At 41.4% G+C, this 22,637-nt stretch overlaps 1 protein-coding gene and 1 long non-coding RNA gene across 2 annotated transcripts in view; one reads left to right on the forward strand and one right to left on the reverse strand.

The window, feature by feature from the left end:
* Positions 1-7,448: 7,448 nt before the first annotated feature.
* susd6 (sushi domain containing 6) overlaps positions 7,449-22,637 on the forward strand; it is a 38,869-nt gene continuing 23,680 nt past the window's right edge. The window contains exons 1-2 of the mRNA XM_012877139.3: positions 7,449-7,708; positions 16,908-17,079. Coding sequence (XP_012732593.2) covers positions 16,950-17,079 — 130 coding nt within the window. The 5' untranslated portion in view covers positions 7,449-7,708; positions 16,908-16,949. The remainder of the gene's footprint in view (positions 7,709-16,907; positions 17,080-22,637) is intronic.
* LOC110369431 lies at positions 20,314-21,526 on the reverse strand. Its single transcript, XR_004932829.1, has 2 exons — positions 21,273-21,526; positions 20,314-21,114 (listed from the first exon to the last, which is right to left on the reverse strand). It is a non-coding gene; the product is annotated as an uncharacterized LOC110369431 (long non-coding RNA).

The raw sequence follows: 22,637 nt of genomic DNA on the forward strand, positions 1-22,637 counted from the left end.
CTGGCCCGTTCCTTTGGAATCAAAGACGCCTTGTTGTTTTCCAGAGACGGGTCCGGTAGTGCCTTGTGTATATCTTGGAACTCAAAGGGAGATACCTTAACATTTTTTAGGATAGGAACAAGGGGGAGGAAATACAGTTTCCTTGTAGTGTAAAGGAATCATTGTATTTGCATCGTAACCGTTAATACAGACCGCAGCTGAGATCCCAAAGAGGAAGGAAGACATTGACAGAGCACAATTGCGTAAGATGGATATGTTGCCGATCCCAGGACCTTCGACCCATTAGGAGAAATAATGTTCAATATAGGGGTTATATATTGTTTAGGAGAGAGGTTTGAACCTGCTTTCCAAACAACACCTTTGTTTTTACATTAGCAAAAACATCTACTAGTTTGTAAAGATCAGAGGAATTGAAGCAAACAAAATACATTAAAAAAAAAACTTTGTGAACCAACTTTGAATGTACTGTATTTTGGGATTTTCTCCAAAGCACACAGACAAAACTTCACATAAATGCTGAAACGTGACCCCCACTAATATTTGAGTAATTTATCCAACAAATTGTGCTTCAATCACACGCTTTTGGTAACCATCAAGAAAGGTCTGGCATACATCTGGCTGAATATTTCACCCCACCTATCACCACACAGATTTAGTAGAGTCAATTTAAATGCACTGGTTTACAGGCATATTCCGGCTTTTAAGCATAGGCCACACATTTTCTATAAGATTTGGGTCAGGGCTTTGGGATAGCCATACCAGAAACTTAATGCTAAGCTGAAACTGCTGCAGCTCAGGACAAACATGAACCGGAAACTGCAGGATCGTGACTCTAACTATATTGAATGAACTGTGCATATATGTTATGAAAGTCTAAATATATTAAAATAAAAGTCTGAATATATGGAATGAGCTGTGAACATTTCCAGGTTTAGATGTGGTTTTGCCAGCTCCTAGTGATCCAACTCACCTTCATGTCCTGCCTTTGCCCACTCCACTTTCTCATCTTCTTTTTATATCATATAAAAAATTGCTGATGATTGAACAGGCAAGGTGTCAATTCCATTTACTTCCTGTCTGATTGTCTGTGTTCTGTATAAATAATACTGTTTTTGATTAAATTTTTAAATTGCAAAACACAGATTTTCTGTGTTTTTGCAATAAATATCTGAAAGGAGTTTACCTGGTGATGATAATAAAAGAAAAACGAGTGTTGTGTTTAGTAGTTATTGATATAGAGTCCTGTTGTTAAGCAGCAACTCTGGCCAGATGCAGTTTGGGTAAAACTTGGGGTGACATGGAAGTAATTAACCAACTACATAACTCTAAAGCTGCTCAGCATCAACTACTATTAGTCCGTTAAAACAAAAACATAATCTATAAGCAACTAGTCTTTCAAAGGGATAAAAAATGTAGGTTTCTAGGGGACTACAGTATTATACTTAAACTAACATCAATAGTAGAGATTAGTTATGATCATAGATAAATTTAGCTCACTGTTTTAAAAAGGTTTACATCAGTATAGATAACTCTATCAATTTTTTTAATTAACATTGTTTCTTAAAGCCATTGTAGCTTTAGCATCAGACAATGCCTGGAGTCGTTCCGGGCTCCAGTCTATGCCGTCTTTGGCTTTCTTCCACTTAAACATGCTGTAATAGGGATGTAGAAGTTGTGACACTCTGGGGAGGAAACGGTTGTAAAAAATTAACTATCCTTAAAAACTCCTGCAGAGCTTTCGCAGTATGCGGCGGTGGAAAATCTGACGGGTGCCTGCACCTTGTGTGGCAATGGAATGGCGCCGCTGAAGGAAGCACAGTGGCCCAAGAGGTCAATACCTGGCAACCCAAACTGGCATTTTGTCGGGTTGATATCAAGCAGCACACTTGTAGGCGTTAAAAAAAAAATCACGTAAGGGAGACAAGTGTTGTTCTGTGGAGCTGCTGGCCACAAGGATGTCTTCCAAATTAACAAAAACAAAGACAACCCATGCAAAACAAAATCCACCAACCTCTGAAAAGTATGTCCGGCGGCTTTAAGGCTGAAGAGCAGACATAAAAATTCAAAAAAGGAGTAAGGCGTAATGTTTTGGGGACAGTCTCCACGCACACAGGAACCTGGTGACAACCTTCCACCAAAGCCAGATGTGCAGAAAAATCCTGGATGTGGGGGACTGGGTAACAATCATTCTCCATTAAATTATTAAGTTGGTGAAAATCCCCACAAGGCCATGGAAATCCCACAAAGAGCAACCTGTGCTTCGATGTGGACGTACGATGACGGAGGGTTTGGAAGCCAGAAATCAAGGAGTTTAACAGCGACCGCAAAAATAGCCGGAGACAAAGGTGGAAGTTCCACCTCAACAGGCTGGGGGGAGCTGGCTTCGACATCAGACATCGGCATGTCCACTTGGGGGGGTCACCAATGTGGAGGATCAAAAAGGAGACAACACAGAATCTGGGAAGGATCTCCTTCTTTAATCAACTCCAACAAAATACTGATTTACAACCACAGAAAAGGCACCAAAAAAACCCACATATCTATGAAAGTTAACGTGCTGAAGTCTGGGTGTGAGTGAAGCCTCCTAGTGGTCCGCCACAACCCCATCAGTATCTTGAAATAATTCATTGTTTTCCATTGTCTTTGTTTGTATTTGCTGTAACGTTATGGTATATATATTTTTTTAGGACCATGTCTATAATTGCCGTTTCCTGTTCAGGAGACATTCCCAACCACCTCGTGTAATCTTTCAGCTCTGCAATACAAATAGTAAATAACTGTATAAAACCGAGTAGGAATACAAAGTAGGAATACATTTCCCAAATACTTGAATCATATTTTATCTTTACAGTCTTACATAACAGTCCACCTACAGTACTGTCCAACTGTATTTGTAACTGAGTACTGCATTGAAATGCAGTAGAGCAATTTCCTGGTGTAAGTAAATGTCTTACCTTTTCTCATCTGGGAAAGTCCAGAAGATGGATGCCACAGTGTACCTGCTCAGGTTTGGCTGTACTCTTTGCCCAGCCTCCCTTCATTGATAGACCATGGCTGACCACACGGTCAACTAAAATGGCTCGAATCTCATCAGAGATTACAGTCCTTGGCCTTCCTTGTCCTCCACTTATTCTCTTCCTTGTTCTGCCCGTCCTCCTCCTCTTCTACCTCCTCTGACTCTACCTATGTTTCCAATGTTGGGATCCACTGCACTCAAACGGAAGGTCTCATCTGTTGCCCTTTTCTGCTCAAGCTATAACTGCTAATTGTAAAACAGTGTGACAGGTCTTTGTGATGAGTCGTGTGAAAAGTTGGGCAATAGCTTTTAGAACTTTGATTGACAGCATGTTCCTTGTAAAAACAGGACATTTTCCTCACATAAATATTTGCTAAATGCATGATAATTCTGTGTAGTGTGTTTAAGAACTACATCTAGAGAGGAGAGCAAGGATTTTGCTTGTAGTTCAGCAGAGCTGGTACAAGGGGTTGGTGCATGAGTTACATGTTGAGGTCATTGTGCCTCAATTACCAGTTTGTACGTGCAAACAACTGAGAAACCCTGTAACACTCGCTTCTATTAACGTTTTACTACTATTCAAGAAAAGTTTTAAAACGGAAACTGCATCATCCATGCAGTAGCCCAGAATGACCAGTAGATGTCAGCCTTGACACACTGGGAACCGCTGAGAGGTTCTTTCCTGTTGAAAGGCTTCACAATTTTTAACTTTTAAGGTTTATAGAGAATAAACACCAATCTCTAACTTGTGAACTCAGAAAGATAAGAATAAAGCATGGTAAATGGTGTAATTTATTCAAGATTATTTTACATGGCGACAATGACCCAAGTGTAATAATAGTTGAGCCGTTATATTAGTGGAGTTTCTTTTCAAAAGGCAAACTTGAAGTATACAGGTCCACTGCATGTGGATTTTCCACGGAGTAGACCTGCATGTATCTTCTCAGAGGTTCTTTACAGGACTTATCAAGTCACAGTGTTGAGCTGGACTTTAATCCTATTACTCGCTGGGCTCTAAAACCAATGCTGTGACAGGGAAGAAAGAGACGGGAGATGAGAAATGAATTTTTTATATACAACGACAGAATAAGGGTGAGACTGGAGCTTGAAGGGGGAAAAAAACTGGAATGAATGATGTGAATTTAAGAAACAGAACACGCAGGCTTACAGTAATGTGAGAAAGAATAAAACACTAGGTTTTAGACATTGTTTTTGGAAATTGACCCTTATCTTATTTCACTATAACATCCATCTTTACTTGATGTTTAATAGTTCTTGTATATTTCATATATTGCAATAATGCTTTTTGTAATATCATACCATATTCTATACTGTGTATGTTGTTATATTCCATAGATGTGAGACCATGTCTAGACATTTCTTTTTGCATTTGAAATTTGATTACATCCTGAGTTTAATTAAACAAGCGAGCTCTGGTGCTCATGTACCGTCTGACACCATGTCTTTATAAGCTGAAAACAACTAGGAAAAATATGTGGAAGAATATACTAGCTGCCAAAGCAGAAGCACAAAACTATGGTTCTTAAGCACCATTGTAGAGATTTTTTTTTTCCCCTGTTAGGTGATCAAAATGTAATTTTTTTCCAAAGCTGTATCTTTGTGTTAGTTGGATGTATTTCACACTAGTTTAATTTGATTTGCAAGCAAATTTACATTGAATAGTTGAAAAATGGAAGCGTTCTCCTGCTATCATTCATTCCATACATTATCCTTCTGTGTTTAACACAGCCCACTAGAATATCTTCATCAGCTGTCTTAATATGTCCTGAAGGCCTCTCACATCATCTCTAGTTCCTTGTGATGTTTACTATACAAAGCTTAAATGCTTGCCTGAGATGCTAGTTCTCTAAATTCAATGAAAGCTGAAACTATATTTCTTCACCTTAGCATTTAACCACTAATGCTTAATATGCAAAATGTAATTCTGTTTTGGCAAATTCAATACTGAGTCAGAATCATTCATTTTCCATGATTTGTGTGCGCAGTTAAGGAGTTTGACCCAGGCTACAGCATATTCACGGCATTGGGTATGAATATAAATACATAAATAGCATGATGCATATGCGTATGTTTTTTTTTATATAATATGCAAAGAAAATGGGAAAAAAACAGGTTTTGATATGCAAGCAAGCCTGGGGGAAGAAATTGTCTTTGTGGCGGCTGATTTTTGCAAATGGTGCTTTGTAGCGTCGATCTAAAGGTAAAGGTTGAAATAGTTTGTGCACAGGATGCGTGGGGTCTGCAGACATGTCAGCTGCCATTTTCCTTAACATAGACCTGTATATGTCCTGAATGGATGGAAGGTCAGCCCTGATAATCCCCGCTGTAGATCTAATTGTTTGTTGCAGCTTGGACTGGTCCACTGTTGTGGATGAGCTAAACCACACAGTGATGGACGAACCCAGAACAGACTAATCTTAAGATTAAGCTCCAGGGGTGGTTCTGACATCATCAGTGGAGCAGCCGACCTGTCTGTGTGCAGATTTGTCACTGTCCTGGATCAGACCAGCGACGGTAGTTGTCATCTGCAAACTTCAGGAGTTTCGCAGACAGATGCGATGAGTTGCAATCATTCGTGTACCGGGAGAAGAGGAGCGGGGAGAGAACACATCCCTGGGGAGCACCAGGGCTGATGGTGCCTCAGCAGGAGAGGATGAAGGTGGTGATCTGCTGACAGGTAGAGGCCGGCACTGTGAGCTTCTAGTGGAGGATGTCTGGGTTAATGATGTTGAAGGCCGAGCTGAAGTCTACATATAGGTCTTCTGATGCTGAAACACCGTATTTACACTTTCTTTAATGATTTTTAGTGGAGGTTTTTCCAGCTGCCTGGATCTCCTTTTGTCAGCTTGTTTCTTACCTACTTGTACAGAGCCTGGTCCCCAATGCTATAAGACTCTTAGTTTATTGTTGCTTTTTTTTCTCCCTTTATTACGCTTATTTGATAGGGCCAGATATACACAACAACAAACTGGGTAAGACAGCAGTCCCATGCCTGTATCGTGGCGCTTATAGCGTAAACTCATTTGCAGCATTTGTCCCCAGATGGCCTTTTAAAAACAATATAACTTAAATGCTATAGAAAACAAAGTGATGGCAAAAGAGTTGACAGCGATATTAACAACACATGCTGTTAGAAGTAAATTCAGCAAAGGGAATAAAGCAGCAATGAAACAAATTGAACATGACAACAGTGCTGTTTTCTTTCTTTCTTCTTTTTTAAATGAATAAACTGGTCACAGACTTTAAATTGACTGGGAGTGAATTCCAGAGAGTATTACCTCTCACAGAGAGAGAACTTTGAGCAAAAGTGAATCTTCGAAAGGGAAACCTTCTAGTCACCATCTGAGGCAGCTCTGGTGAATGGATGCGGCGAAAGATACTGGACCAAGATCTTTTGCACATATAACAACAATAAACAAAGGTCTTCTTTGCAAGTTTTTTTTTAAACTTATACTTCATGTTGATTTTTAATATAATTTTTATTTTGGACGTCTCAAATATTATACATACCAATGCCTTCACTAAAGATAAAGGTTACGTTTTTGCTTTTCTATTAAGGTGATTTACCTTGTGTATTTTTTTATAGTGCCCTGTCTGACAATGTGGCAAATAAGAATTGTCAAAAAAAAGCCCAACAGATTTTACTTTCACAAGCAGAGCCGTACCGCTTTCGCCATAGTGCTCCGCTTGATTTATACATGCAAGTAGCTTTATTATAATTTATGCAGGGAATATTTAATGTTATATGGACACTAAAACAACAAGGTAGAAGATAAAAAAGGAGAAAAGGTGAAAGAATGAGGAGAGAAAAGGGAGAGAACGATACACCATCTTCAATCTACTTCTTTACCTGCAAAGGGAGATGTAAAAAGAACAGCACAACCAGCCGATAAAGTATTTACAGACACAATCAAGTAACGTCTTGATACCATCACTGAAGTATATACAGTATTAATTAATACGACATGTATAAAGTGACAGCTGGAGATAATAATAGGGGTTTTCTGTATGGAAGTGAGTCTGTACCTGGATCCAAGCACCTGTAGGTGTTTGTGAGAGTGTAAGGTAAGGTTTATCCATGAGAAAAATGCTGAAATACACACCTTGTGCATTGTTTTGTGTGTGTGTAAAACAGGTAGGGCTGCATTTGTTTGAAATTGGAAAAACATGAGTACAAAATATGTTTCTTTGCTCTTTTTTTTCCTGTGTCATGATTTTAAATGGTGGACATTAATTGCACAACACAGCATTTGGCCTTTCTATTGTGCGGAATTCGCTTTTCCCTTGTGCTCTTGTGAGTCTTTTGTCTCTCAAGTCGGACCTTCGAGCTTTTATTTTGAAACGCCGCGACGCGCTTGTGGGACCGCCCCCTTTTCTACAGAGGTATCCATGGAGACCGCGCAGGAGCGAACCAGGCAGCCCTGTAGAGTTCTCACGGCAGCCAGCGAGCGTTTCCGCTCACCTAAAATAAAGAGCTGGCGAGTCGAGGAGGACAAGGAGTGACGGAGCAGGGCAAACGAGACGTCGACGGCCAAACGCTTCTATTCTGCGTCCATTTTTTTCATATTTAAGCCGGAGGGGTGTCGTTTTTTTTTTTTAAGAACTGCCTTTTTAATGCCTCGAATGTGAACCGGGGCAGAGGAGCGCTCGCCGCTGTTAACCTTTACGTTGGTGAGTCTTTTTTTGTGTGTCTTTTTTTTCGCAAGCTAAGCACACATAGGCCACTAGGAGACCTCAAAAAAAGTCTACCGTTCTGTCTGAATTAGTTCAATTCGAAACAACAAACGAGGCTAAAAAAAACGAGCACACTTGTCCGGCTAACGTTTACTGTTCTGCCAAAGGAGAATAAGCCATTGTCGGGTTTTTTTTTTCTCTCTCTCTCCCTTTCGATGTGAAACTAAGCTAGCAGTGTTCCTCTGTGGACGTTATGAACGTAATGTGCCGATTTTGACTTGTCGTGTTTTTAAGTTTTTAATAATTCGGAAAAGAAAGGGAACATAAAAACTTACTATAATGTTTTGAGGGTTTTACATTAACATTTGTTGTCGTCGGTTGGTTCGATCTAACAGCTGTGAGGCTCGCTGTGTTGGTAGAACAATTAAAAAAAAGGTACGAGGAAGTCGGAGGTGTGCCGACTTTGTCTGGTGAGTCGGTAAAAGTCCTAACTTCTTTACGTGTGTGTGTGTGTGTGTGTTGTTTGTTATTAGGGTTCGATTGATTTGTTTCTGTCATGTCAGCCCACTGTACTCTTTGTTTAAAAGCCTCTCAGCCAGGGCAGTCACACGTGTCTAAGCGTGTGACTCCGGTTTAGGATCACGTTTGATACAGTCGCGGGGGGATTTGTTAGCCGATGCGACGTTGTCGTGTCGTTCGCCCACTCACTGGCCTTTGTTCCAGTTAAAGTTTCACTTGCTTCCGGTTTGCGGGGCTTTTTGCTTTTTTTTTGAGGGGGGTGACTATTGATATTGCATAGACCAGGGAAGTCCAAATGTGAAGTGTTTACATTGGGAGAACAAAGAGAGGCGGGGAGTTGGGGGGCTGTCCAAGTCGACTGTTCCTGTGTGTTGGGGTTGATGTTGTTGTGACACGCATATGCAGAAATGATTTAAAGGTGCTCTCTAGCTGCCTAGTGCTTGCTCACTTAGACTTATGCTGACAGGAAAGTATGGTTGTGTAGCGAAGTTTGGATTTCGGCAGCGAAATTTGATAAAATAGAACGATTTCAAAAGCACGATTTGGTTGTTTGTTTGTTTTTTGTGTGTGTAGGTTGATGACATCACAAGAGGCGCAGGGGTGGAATCCGTCTGCGTGGGTAAATACTGTGGCAGATGAGTGACTGAGAACAGTTTTTCGACATTGATTCTGAAGCATTTGGATTTCCAGTCCGATCCTGGGCCCTGTTTACGCACCATCATCTATGTTTACAGGGTTGTACTGTTTTTATATGGACACACAATCGATTAATCCGATCATAATGTGCGTTTATATGCACCTTGCTGTATTCAGAATAGAACCACTCTGACATGCGCAGTTATCAAATTCCTCTAAAAAAAAAAAAAACACAGAAGAAGTACTGATGTCTTTGTAAACTACAAAAACAGTAAACAAAGCAGTTTTGTATGAATTTGTTTGTCTTCCGAGCGCCCATGCTGGACTTGCACGATGTTCTAATTACGACTGAAACGTTACAGAGTAAGCAGCAATTTTGAGCTCTCTTATATTTTCGAACAGAAAGGTTGTGTCGGGAGCCCCCGACGGTTTTGCTTCCCGACGTATTTCCGTCCCTCCCCAAAGCGAAAATATGTAAACCTTTACGCCGGGCACACATTCGCTCCGTTTAGTTATCCCTATTCGGAATAACTTGAGCCTGACGAGCGTTGTAATACACGTTGATCGGATTATCAATCGGCATGAACCACTCCACTCAATCGGAATTGCAGTTTCACTCAGATTGAGCTTAATCTGATCATAATATTCCAATTGGCTTGTTTACATGACGCATTTTTATTCTGATCGGCCGTTTATTCCGATAACTTTTGTCCATGTAAGCGTGGCTAATGATTTGTGTAAAGGTGCGAATGGAGCCACAATGTAGCCATTTTTGCTTGCTGTCGCTCTCCTGATCTTATCGATGTCCGTTCACACAGCAGGCGACAAGCCAGAAATACAGTAGTACAATGGAGATATCTAGTGAAGTTGGACTTGTCTTGGTAGTAATTGGCTGAGCCATACAACTCAGGCCGACCGCAGACCGCCATTATCACCTTTTATTCCATGCTGAATGAAAACTGCCTCGTCGTTCTTTCCTGTCTACACGACTGAAACCGGGATGTTTTTAAAAACCTTCCGCCTGTTTTCAAATCATGCCGTTGTCAGAGAAAACGCGGGCCGTTGTGATGTAGACGAACAGTAGAAACGCAGCAAAACTTTTCTGTTTTCACCACACCAAAAAAACAGGCGTGTAAACAGGACCTTGGTCTGGCCTTCTTCACAAACTTTTCTTGTCTCTTAATATTGCGAGATTTGGCTGATATTCCCGATGCATTCTCAAATGTGATTTAACGGTTTTAAAACATCAAAGGAAGACTTTGATTTAGAACGTGCTAATAGAAAGAGGACAAAAGGACATATTAGATAAGACAAATCGGCCTTATGTGATGTTACTTCGTTAATTTGTGGATGTAAACTCGTTTTTGGCAGAGTAGGATTCTATCTTGGTAAGTTGGCGTTTTACAACAATATAGCAAAACAAACTGGAAGTACAACAAAAATCACTATGACACATATGGTGAGTTGGATTAGTCCTTTACAGAAAGGTTAAGCTAATTATGCTAAAGAATGATGTTGGTATGCATCCCTAAAGCAAGTAAAACATTTCAGGCCAGCTGACTAAGAAAAGTTGATACGCTTGAACCTGCAATAAAAAAAATGAAGGCACTCTTATGTAATCTACCTGTGATTCACTACAAGTAAATGTCATAAGGTGACCACAAGAAATATCTGTCATGATGAGGTTGTTTTTTTTTTTTTTTTTTTCAGCTTTATCATGGGCCATAATCTCTCATATCAGTCAACTGGCCCAGATTTGTATGAGAGATTATGAGGAAAAATACAGTGAATGAAAATGGGATGAAAAACAAGTATCCTTAGGTTAAATTATTCATGCACTATGATTATATTACAACTATTTCATCAAAATGTTACCAGGAGAAATAGAATCATACTCAATGTTTGAGTATGTGGATGCAAAATGTCAAACAAGCACGAAATGGCAAGATATACCAGGGTCCTCGTCCAGTGTTGGTGAAATTTCTAGTTGTTTTAAACATTTTAATTAGTTCTCTGACAAACTAACATTCAATTTAGGCAATTTTGGGTCTTTTTATTATTTTATGTGGCCATTTTCTAGACTCATGAAGACCAGCATAGATCTGCCTAACGGGAAGGACGTGTTGTCTTCTCTCTTCTGTCTCGGTTTCCAAGTACGAAACCGTAACGCGGCGGTGCGAACGGCTGACTTGACCCAGAGTTGTTAGTTTGCCTTACTTTTTTATCCGTGCCAACGCAGCTACACAATCACAAAAACGTCCCAATGAATTACAACCTGGTTGTGAGCTGGATGGTGGGCGAATGAAGTTCTGATTTCAGTTTTCCCCTCCTGCAACCCATTTTTTTTTTGTATATTCCAACTTGTATTTGCTTGTTGGAAGAGGTGCTATCCATGAATCTTTCATCTTTTGATACATTATCTCTTAGTCTCTGTATCTCTCTTCTTCTTTTTTTTTTTATCTGTGTCTATGCATTGTGCTCTTTCTGCGTGTTTCTGTCCCTTCCTTGCAGCAGGGGAAGGGGATGCTGAGTAGCTGTGGGCCGTAACAGTCCATAATGCTGCATAACAAAGGCTCCTTTCTCTGCTGCCATGCAGAGCCCCGACTCTGGGCTCCCTACGCAGGCTCTACCAGCAACAGCAGCAGCAGCAGCACTATTGGGTGGAAACCTCCTCTCGGCTGTTTCTTTGGCACACTGAGTGCTCTCTGTTCCCGGACACATGTCTGTGCTGCTGCTCTCCTTGGCTCCCTTTGCATTCCAGGAGCCTCGGGCAGCTGAAGAACTGCAGTAGCAGCCTGCTGGCTGGCTGGCTGGCTGGCTGCTTATATTGCTGCTGTCTGAAGTGGGGACTTACAGTCTTCCCCCCCAGTGGATGACTATAGACTATTGTCTTGGCTTGTAAAAATTTCCATTTCTTAAACGCTGTGTTCTCTTTTTTTTGTTTTGGTTGATTGATGCTTTTGATGTTTAGTTGATCACTGGCGCTCTTGTGTTACTGTAGGCCTACACCGAAACGCAGCGGTGAGGAAAAACTGGCAGTACCAGTTTTGATGGGTAGCTGCATGGCAGGTTATGGCGGTTCATGCCAGAGTTCCTTAATACATGGAAGGGGGGGGGGGAATAGCTGCATACAGTATCCATGGCATTTATTTTTGGCTTTATTGTGGTTTTAGTCTATTACATGTTTCACAATCGTTTAAAATGTGCAGTAACCACAAACTGACTCGTTTAGTTATGAAAGAAGGAAGTTGTGTGTTTATTGTCTGTAGCAGCAATGCTGTAGTTGCTTTGGGTCTTTATATATCTTTTTCTTTATCCTCCTCTTTTTCAATCATCTTTAAAGCCGAGCTTCTCTGGTGTTGTTCAGAGATGTCGGGGCCTACGGCTTCATAAAGCAGCAGCGACCCCGTCATTAATGTTAAATGTAAAATGCTCCGTGAAGCTAAACTTGTTGATGTCTGAAATGGGACAACACACCTTAATGTGATGCGTCACGCTCAGCGCGGCTGTCAGTATCTGTCAGGAGCCGCACGCAGCCGCAGGTCAGATTGACATCCAGACCTGAACCGCGCGGTCGCTTTTGCTGAGATATTAATTCATCTGTACCTATAGCACATAGTCAGCAAATCAAGGGATCCGCAAACGTGACTAAGGGCTTTAGCTCCGATCAGGTAAGGGGTTTTGTGTGAAAGCAAAATAATTCTGCTTAAGTTTAGGTTTTTCTGATGAACTGGCTGCTCACTGCTTTTTTTTTTTTTTTTTTTTTTCTTCTTCCAAGAGCTCAACCCTGCGGCGTCTTCAATCTTCGGTTGCTATTTACAGCCGCCAAGTGCTTCATTTTTATCCTTGATGGGGGTTTTTTTTTTGGCGCAGTATATAAGGAAAGGGACAATCGCTGCGATAGCAAAGGCTGTTTAAAAACGGCAAACTGAAGCCGCCTCTGTGGTCTAATTGCAGCGTGAACAAACGAGGAGTTATCAGTGCATCAGATGGCATTCTCAGGTCCCCCGTGTGTGTGTGTGTGTGTGTTCACTACCTGCTTTTTGGCTGAATACACTACCCAAATTGTCCTGCCAAACCTGACTTGCGTCACTCCTTCCCACCAGCATGCACCACATGCAGGTACGCGTCCGTTCTGCTCATGGCGACAACAGAAAGCTAGCGTGCGGTGAGGATGCTGATGCTTGTGTGGTTTTTTGTTGTTGTGTTTTTTTTTAATGTGAAACAGGTCGATCAATCTAAACGCACAGAAGCACACAACATTCAGAAGAGAGGCAACAATTATATAAATGAATCACATCCTACTAAAATGGCTGTTGCTGACTCTACAGTTGTCTTTTTTTTTTTCTTTCTTTTTTTTAGAGATGCATCAAGTAAGTAGATGCATTTTAGTTTATTTGTAGCAGTGAATCTGACAGATACTTGATAAACTTTAGGAAGTTTTGTTAAGTCATGCAGCTGTTCTGAACTTTTTGACTATATTAAGAATGCACAGTATATTTTGTGAGTCCGTTGTCATAAGTTAATATATTTCAAATGTTCTGAACTTAAATTTTTCATACTCTAGTATGAAATAGTTTGAAGGCTGCAGACTCTAATGAAATTGCCCAAGAAGTCAAAGGTCACACAGTGATGGAAGCACAGATGAGAGAGGAAAACTGATATTGCCATCACATTTTCTAATATTGTACAGCCCTAAATGGTGTCATAAATTACCCCTGAGGAGGATATCTAAACAAGTTGTTTTTTTGGTTCATTTTTTTTAAGCAGTGCGCTCTCTACATACAATGTTGTGCAAGTAGTGGTTTTGTTTGGCTTTGAATAACTATAAGTGCCAAAGTCACTTATTAACAAAGTCAGTAGCTTTAAACGAGGCCACCACCTGATTACTTGGAAATAAGAGCCAAACAGCTCTCAGTCTCTGTTATTGTTCTATGAATACCTTCCTGGTGAGGTGTGGTGTTGTAGAACAATAGATGGAGTGAATTTGTGCACTGCCGATCTCAAGGAGCAAGCACTACACACACACATACAGCATAAACACGACTTATTTCAAGAATCTCTTTCAAATATGAGAATTTATTAAGAAAATACTTCAACTTCCAGTTAAAATACTTTAGTCAAGAGGATGATGGCAAGCTAGTAACATTTAAACTACTACGTAAAAAGGAAAAGCATAAGCACTACGAGTGATATATGGTAAAAAAAATATGTAATAACTAATAAAAACAAATCGGAAACAATTAAACATAAAAATGCAGCATATTCCCAGTTTTGTGTGAATGTGTTTTTTAAAAACCGAGGTTTTAAAATAAATTAATAAAATGAGGCCCAATCAGCTATAAAAGCTATTAAAGGACAACAATGTCTTGGTGTTCAACCAGTCCACTGGGGTTTAGGGCTAACCCTAATAACACATTTTAATAAAGTGATTTAACAAAAATCCTTACTAATTTATGAATTAATAAAACCCTTTGAATAATTTGTTATTAATGTTGTCAGCTAGCTATCGGAGTGACTGACTCAATGGAGTGATGGACTACCAAGATGGTGGCAAACACCGTTTATGGACTCACAGGTCGGCAAATGAACAGACTCAGTGACTCAGAACTGAACGTGGCTCCCGTGTTAGCGTTAGATAACCGAGACACAATTTAGCACATTTATCAGCAAGAGGCTGACTCATTTTTAGGCTTGGAGAGGAAAGGGTCATTCGTGCTTAGAGCATTGAAACCTTATCATTGAAATAGTGTGTTGCACTTTTGAAGCACGAAACAAAACGTAGCGAGTTGCACGGCGGCCACTATTAAGGTTGTGGTTTGCTGCAGCTGTTCTGCGTATCTCCAAACAGGGTAGACCTCTGCTCTACCTTGGTCGTAGCTACGCAGCAATTTGATCTGTGAGTTGGGCAGAAAGAGAGACACTTTTATTTTTTTTTGCAAAGTAAAACACATCCTTTTTGTGAAAAATACAAAATAAAATCTCCTAACCATAAGATAAACCAGGGTCGTCCCGGAAAACCCACAGCTCAATAAATGATCAGTAAAACATTTCAATAAACGGTGTACTCATCCATGGTATGAGCTCAGAACTACAGCAAACGGATAAGAAAGTGAAACCGCAACCTTGTTTGAGCTTGTTCGACAGCAAGTGCAGCTTTACGTTTACTGCCCTGCTTGTTGATGCTGGCGGGGTTTGCGGTACGATTCCGGTGGTTTGTGGAAGGGGGGGCCTCAACGCAGCCAGTAGATGAGGGGGAAAAACTGTGGGACCGACCTTCCCGTGGCTTTTCCTCAATGACAACAAGCTAAATAAGTTGTTTGCCATTGCTTGGTGTAACGTTTTCACCCAGTATTTTAGCCGCTACAGCAGTCTCACTGACATGGAGACGCATCAAGCGGCTTTGGTTACTTTCAAGGGGAACAGCCTACATGACATGAGTGGATGGCATTTAAACACAATACCCTTCAGGCTGTATCACATAACGACTTTAAATAGGAACTATTTACAATGAGGAAGGCTAGTTTGTTACTTTTTACTTTATTGCCACATTTGCTCTACACAGCAGGTGCTAGCTGCCAGCTGGCTGGTTTTGTCCACCTGTTGTTGTTGTCATTTTCAGAGCCTCCATATGAGCCGTCCAGTAACACTTTCCTAGAAAGAATTGGACAGCTTTGATCGCTCTCCCAGCAACTTCAGTGAAAACTAACCTCGGCACCTGGATGAGCCGTTCCCTGCCATCTTGAAGTGACCAGGATCCGACTCACATACTTTACTGTCGAATGCCTTTTGAAGCAGGACTGGATGACGGTTCAGCATTTCACACTTGCACTCCGAAGCTAGGCATTATTAGCACGTGTTTGACCTGTGCCACCGGGGCTCCAGTGAAAACATGCCATTAGCGTTGCCCTAAAACATAAAACACTTCAGTAATGGTCTCCTTGCCCTTTCTAAACAACTTTTCACCCACATGTCCATCGGAAAATGTGCTTTTTCAAATGTATCTGTGCGATTCGCACTGCTGTGACGACAATTCCATCTTTATTTAGAGAACACTTCAAAAACGACTACAGCTGAAGGGTTAGTAAATTCAATTAAAAGTCAAGTTTAAAATTTAATACAAATGTGTGTGCTATTTCAAAATTCCCACATTTTATGTTTTCTGCAAAGGTTTTTATTTTTTATTTTTTCAAACTTAACTCCCTTTTTAAAAAACTGGTGAAAACCCATGGAATAGCACAAACTGAAGGAAACGAAAGTGAAAACTTGTAGATTGATAACGTCGGTTTATCAGGGCTATAAAAAAACACTTACAGGAATCTGAAGGCGAGCGACGCCCCACGCTGCTATCTTAATATTTCCTTGCTTCGTCCATTAAAGTCTGCTGCAGCAGCCGCCCGCTGCGCGGTGTATGCTGCTGACACAGCTGAACACTTTTTAACACGACACTTTAAAGTCCCCGCTGAAAACATTTGTTAGCGTTTCTCTTATTATTTGTTTATGAGACATCCAGAGGTCGTTGCCTCGCCAGCAGTACTGCTGTAACGGTGTCAAGCGCTCGATAAACTCTGGACATAACGCCGATTACAAATCAAATGTAACCCTTCTGAAAACTTAGTGCGTTTCCCCTTCAGAGCTTCCTCACCCAGGTTGGATTGTGTTATATATCAGTTCTAGATCTGTGTTGTTGTTACGTCACACGCAGCCTGGTGCTCTTAAGGGCTTACGCTGACGGACCCTGGGCCAAAGCAAAGATTAGGGATTGAGGCAGGATGAGAAGAACAGTCAGGTGGATGGTGCTGTTGCTGGTGTACATTGATGATAAAACTCTTATCCATAAAGTTGTGGGTGAACCAACCCAGTGTTACACTGCGGACGCGGAGTTCTCTCCGTCTGTCCAGCCGCCTCTCGTGGTTCCCTTTCTTTCGCTCTGTGTTGCTTCATGCTTACGTAATCCTGGCTAAATAACGATGGTAATCCACTCTTTCCCCTCTCCTCCCCTCCCCCTGTGTCCCTTCCCGTCGCCGTGTGGCTCGGACAGGTTAAGCCGTAGAGGACTCTCGCTGGTTTGTCGGAGGAAAAGATGTGCGATGGAATGGTAGCGTTTCCGACGAGAGCCCCGTCCTCCTCCTCTTCCTCCTCTGTAGCCCACAGACTGGCTGGCTCTGCACTTCTCCTCCTCTTCATCCTGCTCCCTCATGGTCACGCCTCAGGTAAGCCAGAACCCCCAGCATACTCACACGCACACGTGTTTTGTTATTTATTTTTTCCTTTTTTTATCTGTGCTCGCACATTGTACACGCTGGATAAAGCGCCATCTTTGACCGTCTCTCGTGAATTGATTTTATTTAACCTTGCCTTACGAGTCAGTCAGATTAAATCCTATCTTTACCCTTGGAGTCATTCAGGTTGCTTCGCCTCAGAGCGGGAGCTGGGATCTCGTTCTAGCGCTGCGTGAATCCATTCACAACAATTTTCCTTTGCTGTTGGGGTTAAACGGGGAGAAGATGTTGACCCGTGGTCATGGCTCACCCATGAATTGTGCTTCCAGAATGACATTTATTGTCTAGTGAGAGGTAATCCACGTCTAATTCGAAACCTTGACCTGGAGCGGCGCTTGGTTCCTCAAATACGACGCTTTAATGGGAAATATCAGGTTTATTTCATACATATAACTTGAAGTGAAACGTTTCCAGTTTCTAATACTACATCCGTCCATCATCTCCTCCAGAGGAAGCTTAGTTCGGACGTTGTGTCCGGGATTTCGTCCTTTCCATCATGATCCACGCCTCATGACTGTAGGTGAGGGTCAGAAGGTAGACGGACTGGTTAATCCACAGCTTTGTTTTCTTTTTTTTTTTCTTTTTTTGGCTATGCTCTTTCTTCACCACCACAGACCCGTCTGTCCATCTGCCGCTCCATCCTACCATCGCTCTCATGAACAAGATACTTAAACCCCTCCGCTTGAGGAGGCAGTGCACCTTTTCTCCGGTTGAAATCCTCATGCTTTTCTTAATTACGTCATTGATAACTTTAAGTTACAGATCAGCTTCACCTTTTTTTTTACCAAAGGTCTGGTTTATCTCTGAATCTTAAGCACTTGAGTATCTCTTCCCGTACACTCAGCCTCCTAGCATGTATTACGCAGTCATCAACGTGTGCTGTCCACACATCACAGGCTTGTGAAATGTGCCGGATGTCCTCGCCACCAAGAGCCGCAGTGACTGTGACAAGACGAGAGGTTTGCGTTTTTAAAACCTGACACATTCATGGGGCTTAGTTCATCTGGTCTGTTTTTTTTTTTTACTGTTTTTAAATAATTAGCGGTTATGGGTACGAGAAAAGGCAACAATCAGAAATGAATCAAAGATGAGGGAGTGAGGAGAGGATGGGAGGAGATGCTGATCCCAGGCGCATCATCCCAGTCTGTCTTATGTAACACGCATGATTCATGTAGAGGCCGATGGGGCCGGTTCTGTTTAGCGCTGCTTTTAACATGCTTGCTGTTTTTCTTTTGCTTATCTGTCGATATCATTCAAAAAAGTCGTACATTGTTGTTGCGACGCTGTTTACAGCTCCTGTTTCAAGCTTTTTCTCACCATACATTTAGATGCTACTGCTAATATTAGCGCTGTATCCGTCAGAATGGCCTTGCTAGTCCATTTGCATTCGGAAATAAGTGCTTAAAAGGCGAGCCTTATATTTCTGCAGGTTTATGCAACGCATTACGTGCCTCTGCAGCCTTCAGTAAACTCATGTGCCCTTTAGGGTGCGTTTACTGCAGCATTAGGTTTTTTTTGCTTTCATTTAAATGCACCATTTGTACTCAAATTACCTTTTAGGTGTACAATTTTACCAAACCATTACTGCACAGATGTCGACAAAAAAAAAAGAGTAGCTTAGATACGGTCTTGAAGAGAGTCCTACCTTCAGTGCACAAGTAAGAACAAATCCCAGTTTGCTCACGGCGTCTATGCCTCACTGTCGATGGAGCAAGAGGAGGTCCGTTTGTTCAAAGCAAAGGCATGTTGCGTACAAAATGATGTGCAAAGTCTGTAATACAGTTTTTGCTGGCAGCGCTGATGAAATATGCAGTGATTTTATTTTATTCATTGGCTGCACAAGTTGTGGTCGCACGGCGCATCAGTGGCACTTCTCACACAAAAGCGGCGACAGTAAAAACAGCAACAGGTATTTGGAGTCTGGTTACAATCATTTAAGAATCACTGACCATCGTACTTGGATTCAACTTGTTTTTCTTCCATCATAAATATAGACAGGACAGATTTTAGGTATTTTGGAATGTAACACAATCTCTCTTAACCTTTTAACGTCTTATTATTTAACACAGGGGTGTCAAACTCATTTTGGTCTAGGGGCCGCATTCAGCTTAATCTGATCTCAAGAGGGCCACACGAGTTAACTCATTGCAAGATTAAATAGAACTAATAAATGTGGACTTGTTGATTTTATATTAAGTTAATTTCACTTTTACACAATATATTATGAATAACCTCAGCGTTTTTAAGAAAAGTATGTGCAATTTCAACAATACTTTTACTCAGTTAAACATTTACTTGTGCATTATGCATAAGAACTGATCATAGTGATTATACAATGTTGAAAAACATTTATTCACTTTTTTTGGAACTTAAAAACACTGTCCTGCATGACAAAATACATCAAACAGATATAAATTAAGAAATGATTTGAATTTTTCCACACCTGAAGCTTAATCTGCTAATAAAAACACAGCGAGAATATAGGAACTGCATATTTTCAATTAAACGAAGTACATGTTTTTTTCAATAATTGTTTTATCATTCTCTTCCTTTTATCTTGTCCACTTGTGAAAGTCAAATCTGATGAGCTCTTTGTGGCATCTTATTGCCACATTGCCAGACAGGACCCTGGGGGGGGGGGGGGGTTCTTTTTTTTTATAATGATAATGCATTTAGCCACAGGGCCGGACTAAATTGTTCGGCGGGCCGGATCCGCCCCACGGGCCGTATGTTTGACACCCCTGATTTAACATGTTTCAATAACAAGAAACATTGACACTTGACTATGTTTTAAAAAAAAAAGCTTAATTAAAATGACTTCAAATGAAGTGCATAGGCATGAACAAGAGGCATACCAGCAACTCTAGCATCTAAAAGATGAAATGCGTTTTGCGGCGTTTATGATGTGAAAGTATGAAGTTGAATTCATAATGGTGCATATTATCATATCGCCAAGGCTTTAAAGTGGTCATTAGTCGTTTCAATCACCGGCCTCTCTCTCTCCCCCTCTCAGCATACATAATTTACATAGGTAATCCCCCGACACGTCCCGCGGATGGTGAATGAATATGAGATTTCATCACCATTAGCTGCTCTGTTACCCGCTTGAATAAAAAGCAGCTGGCTGGATCAATGTGCTGGCTATTTTTATTTTTAATTTTTTTCTTAGCAAGTCATTTCGTTTACTGACAGGGGGAGTTGAGTATTTTCCATTTTTATCAGTCATGTTTGAGCTCACTTACTCCTCTGTTGGTTGTATTATGTTTTTTGTAAAGTTAAACGTCTCCTTCTCCCTTAGGAAGCAGAGTCAGGATATTTTTAGAAGCAATCGCTGTTCAAGGCCCGACTTTTTATCGGTTGGTCAATTGTTCATTGTAACCAGGATCCGGCGTCACGGGAAGCGGCTTCCCCAGATTCACATTTGCGACCGTTGCTCACAGATTGCGTTTTAGTTTATGGTTTTGGACACATTTCGGATGTAGCAGCTTTCAGCACCTCGGGTTTCATGAAAATCCTGCAGGATTTTCTGGAAGTTATGTGGATGTTGCTTTTTTTTTTTTTTTTTTTTTTTTTTTACATTTTTCTGAGCGTATCTGACATCCCCGCTCACATTGCCTGCATGGAGCTCAGTTCCTAATATGGTGTCAGTTTCTTCCAGTAAGCCTTTGTGGCATGTTTCTGAGGAAGTACGCCCAGACAGTGTGAGTCAGAGCTGGAAGAGCGGAGATGAGAACTCGGAGCACCAAAGGGTCCATTCGCATGATTTGCGCAGCACGTTTTCTGCTTTTAACATTGTTCCATCTGCTGGGACGGAGGGGAGGAGGGGGGAAAAAAATGTTCAAACCCATCGTTCTGTAACCAGTTAGACGGATAAGTGTTGGCTTTTAAAACCCATCGTTATCTGAAGTCGATCCAAAGCCGCGCGAGAAATCTCCCACCAGAGAGCCCGCCGCGTCCCGCTTCATGCTGGAGACGGTGATGTATGTTCATCCGTGAGAAAGGGAAGTGGAATAACAAAAGAAAGAAGATACCGTGAGCAGAGGGCCGCCTGTTTTTGATAGTTGGGGTTGTGAGGGACGAACAAGTATTCTCCTGCTCGACCAGGAAGCCACGCGTTGACCTACCCTCTGTGCGTAAACCCCATCGATCCTCCTGCTGACGGCTGTTCTTAGGAGCAGGACTTGACAGCTCTTCCTTCTCTGCTACGGAGAAGACTTTATTGGCCGGCGTAGCGTCGCTGATCTGACCACAGGGGAAAATGTCTGAATGTGCCATGCCCTCTTTCTGGGATCTCCTGTGGTCTTTAAAGTATGTTGCTTTACGCGGCGCCGCAACGATCTGCACAGTCGGCACACTTTTTGTTACCAGCGTTTGTCGGACGCCGAGTTTACAAACGGCTTGACCCGGCGGGTGCAGGGGGGTCCTGGATCCTGTGCAGTTGTCTCTTTGGGGCGGTGGGAGCGCACCAATGCATTCTGGCGTCGATACCTCTGGCATCTTCCTGAAATCTGAGGAGAAAAGCGATACAGGTCAGAGAGTGGGGCTTCTTTGGGCAAATGGGAGTTTAAAAACCAAGCTTTATTGTATATAAATAAAATACAGGTGCCAATATCTAAAATTTAGCAGGAATATAAGCATACAGGAAGTGACAAGAAAACAAAATAAATGCAAAGTTGTTAGTCCACCACCCTCACAAGTACTCAAAAGAAAAACAAACCAAACCGGGCAGACTAACAGAAAAGAAAATCAAACTCTAAAGGACAGCAGGAAGCAGTGACAACCCTGTCAAAACAAAAAACAAAATTACTAAATACTCATTAAAACACTTTAATCAAATCAATCTAACCACATTAAAAACACTGCTTACCTGCATCACTTAAAACAGCATATATAAAAGCCTACCTGCGGCATCAAACAACACGCCCAGGGGTCCGTTCTTCGTACGTCGCTAACTCAGTTAGCAGGATTTAATTGTTGACGATTTGGCATGATCTTGGATCGTTTGGTTCTTCGAAAGACATCCTGCACTTGTTGTCATAGCAACATGTGCGCCAGCTTAAGCCTACTCGAGAGCAGGTTTATTTCATGTAAACAGGATTAGATCACGGCTGTATAAGCGGAGGAGATAGGGAAGTCTGTCGTAGCCATGTTCATTTTTACGACAGCAACCTATTGCGGAAGGTGCAAGAATAATTTGCAGAGTTTTTCGAATTAATCGCGTATTGCGCAATAGACAGGATCCTTTAGCGCAGCGCGACAGTGTAGAGTGTAGAGAGATTTTTTCTTGGTGGCTGTTATAAACAGACAAACACATCATTTAACAGTGGCTTTTAAAGAGGAAAAAGTGGTGTTGGAGCCATAAATCTAAAATATTTAAGTTATTTGTATGATGGTTTGCTTTTTATTTTTATCCTATTCAGTAAGAAGATTTGTTCGGGCTATTTTATTGTGAAGTTTAGTTTTACTTTGAAAGGCTTGCTTCCTCTCGA

The sequence above is a fragment of the Fundulus heteroclitus genome, chromosome 15, assembly GCF_011125445.2.
Source record: "Fundulus heteroclitus isolate FHET01 chromosome 15, MU-UCD_Fhet_4.1, whole genome shotgun sequence".
In the NCBI taxonomy this organism is placed as follows: domain Eukaryota; kingdom Metazoa; phylum Chordata; class Actinopteri; order Cyprinodontiformes; family Fundulidae; genus Fundulus; species Fundulus heteroclitus.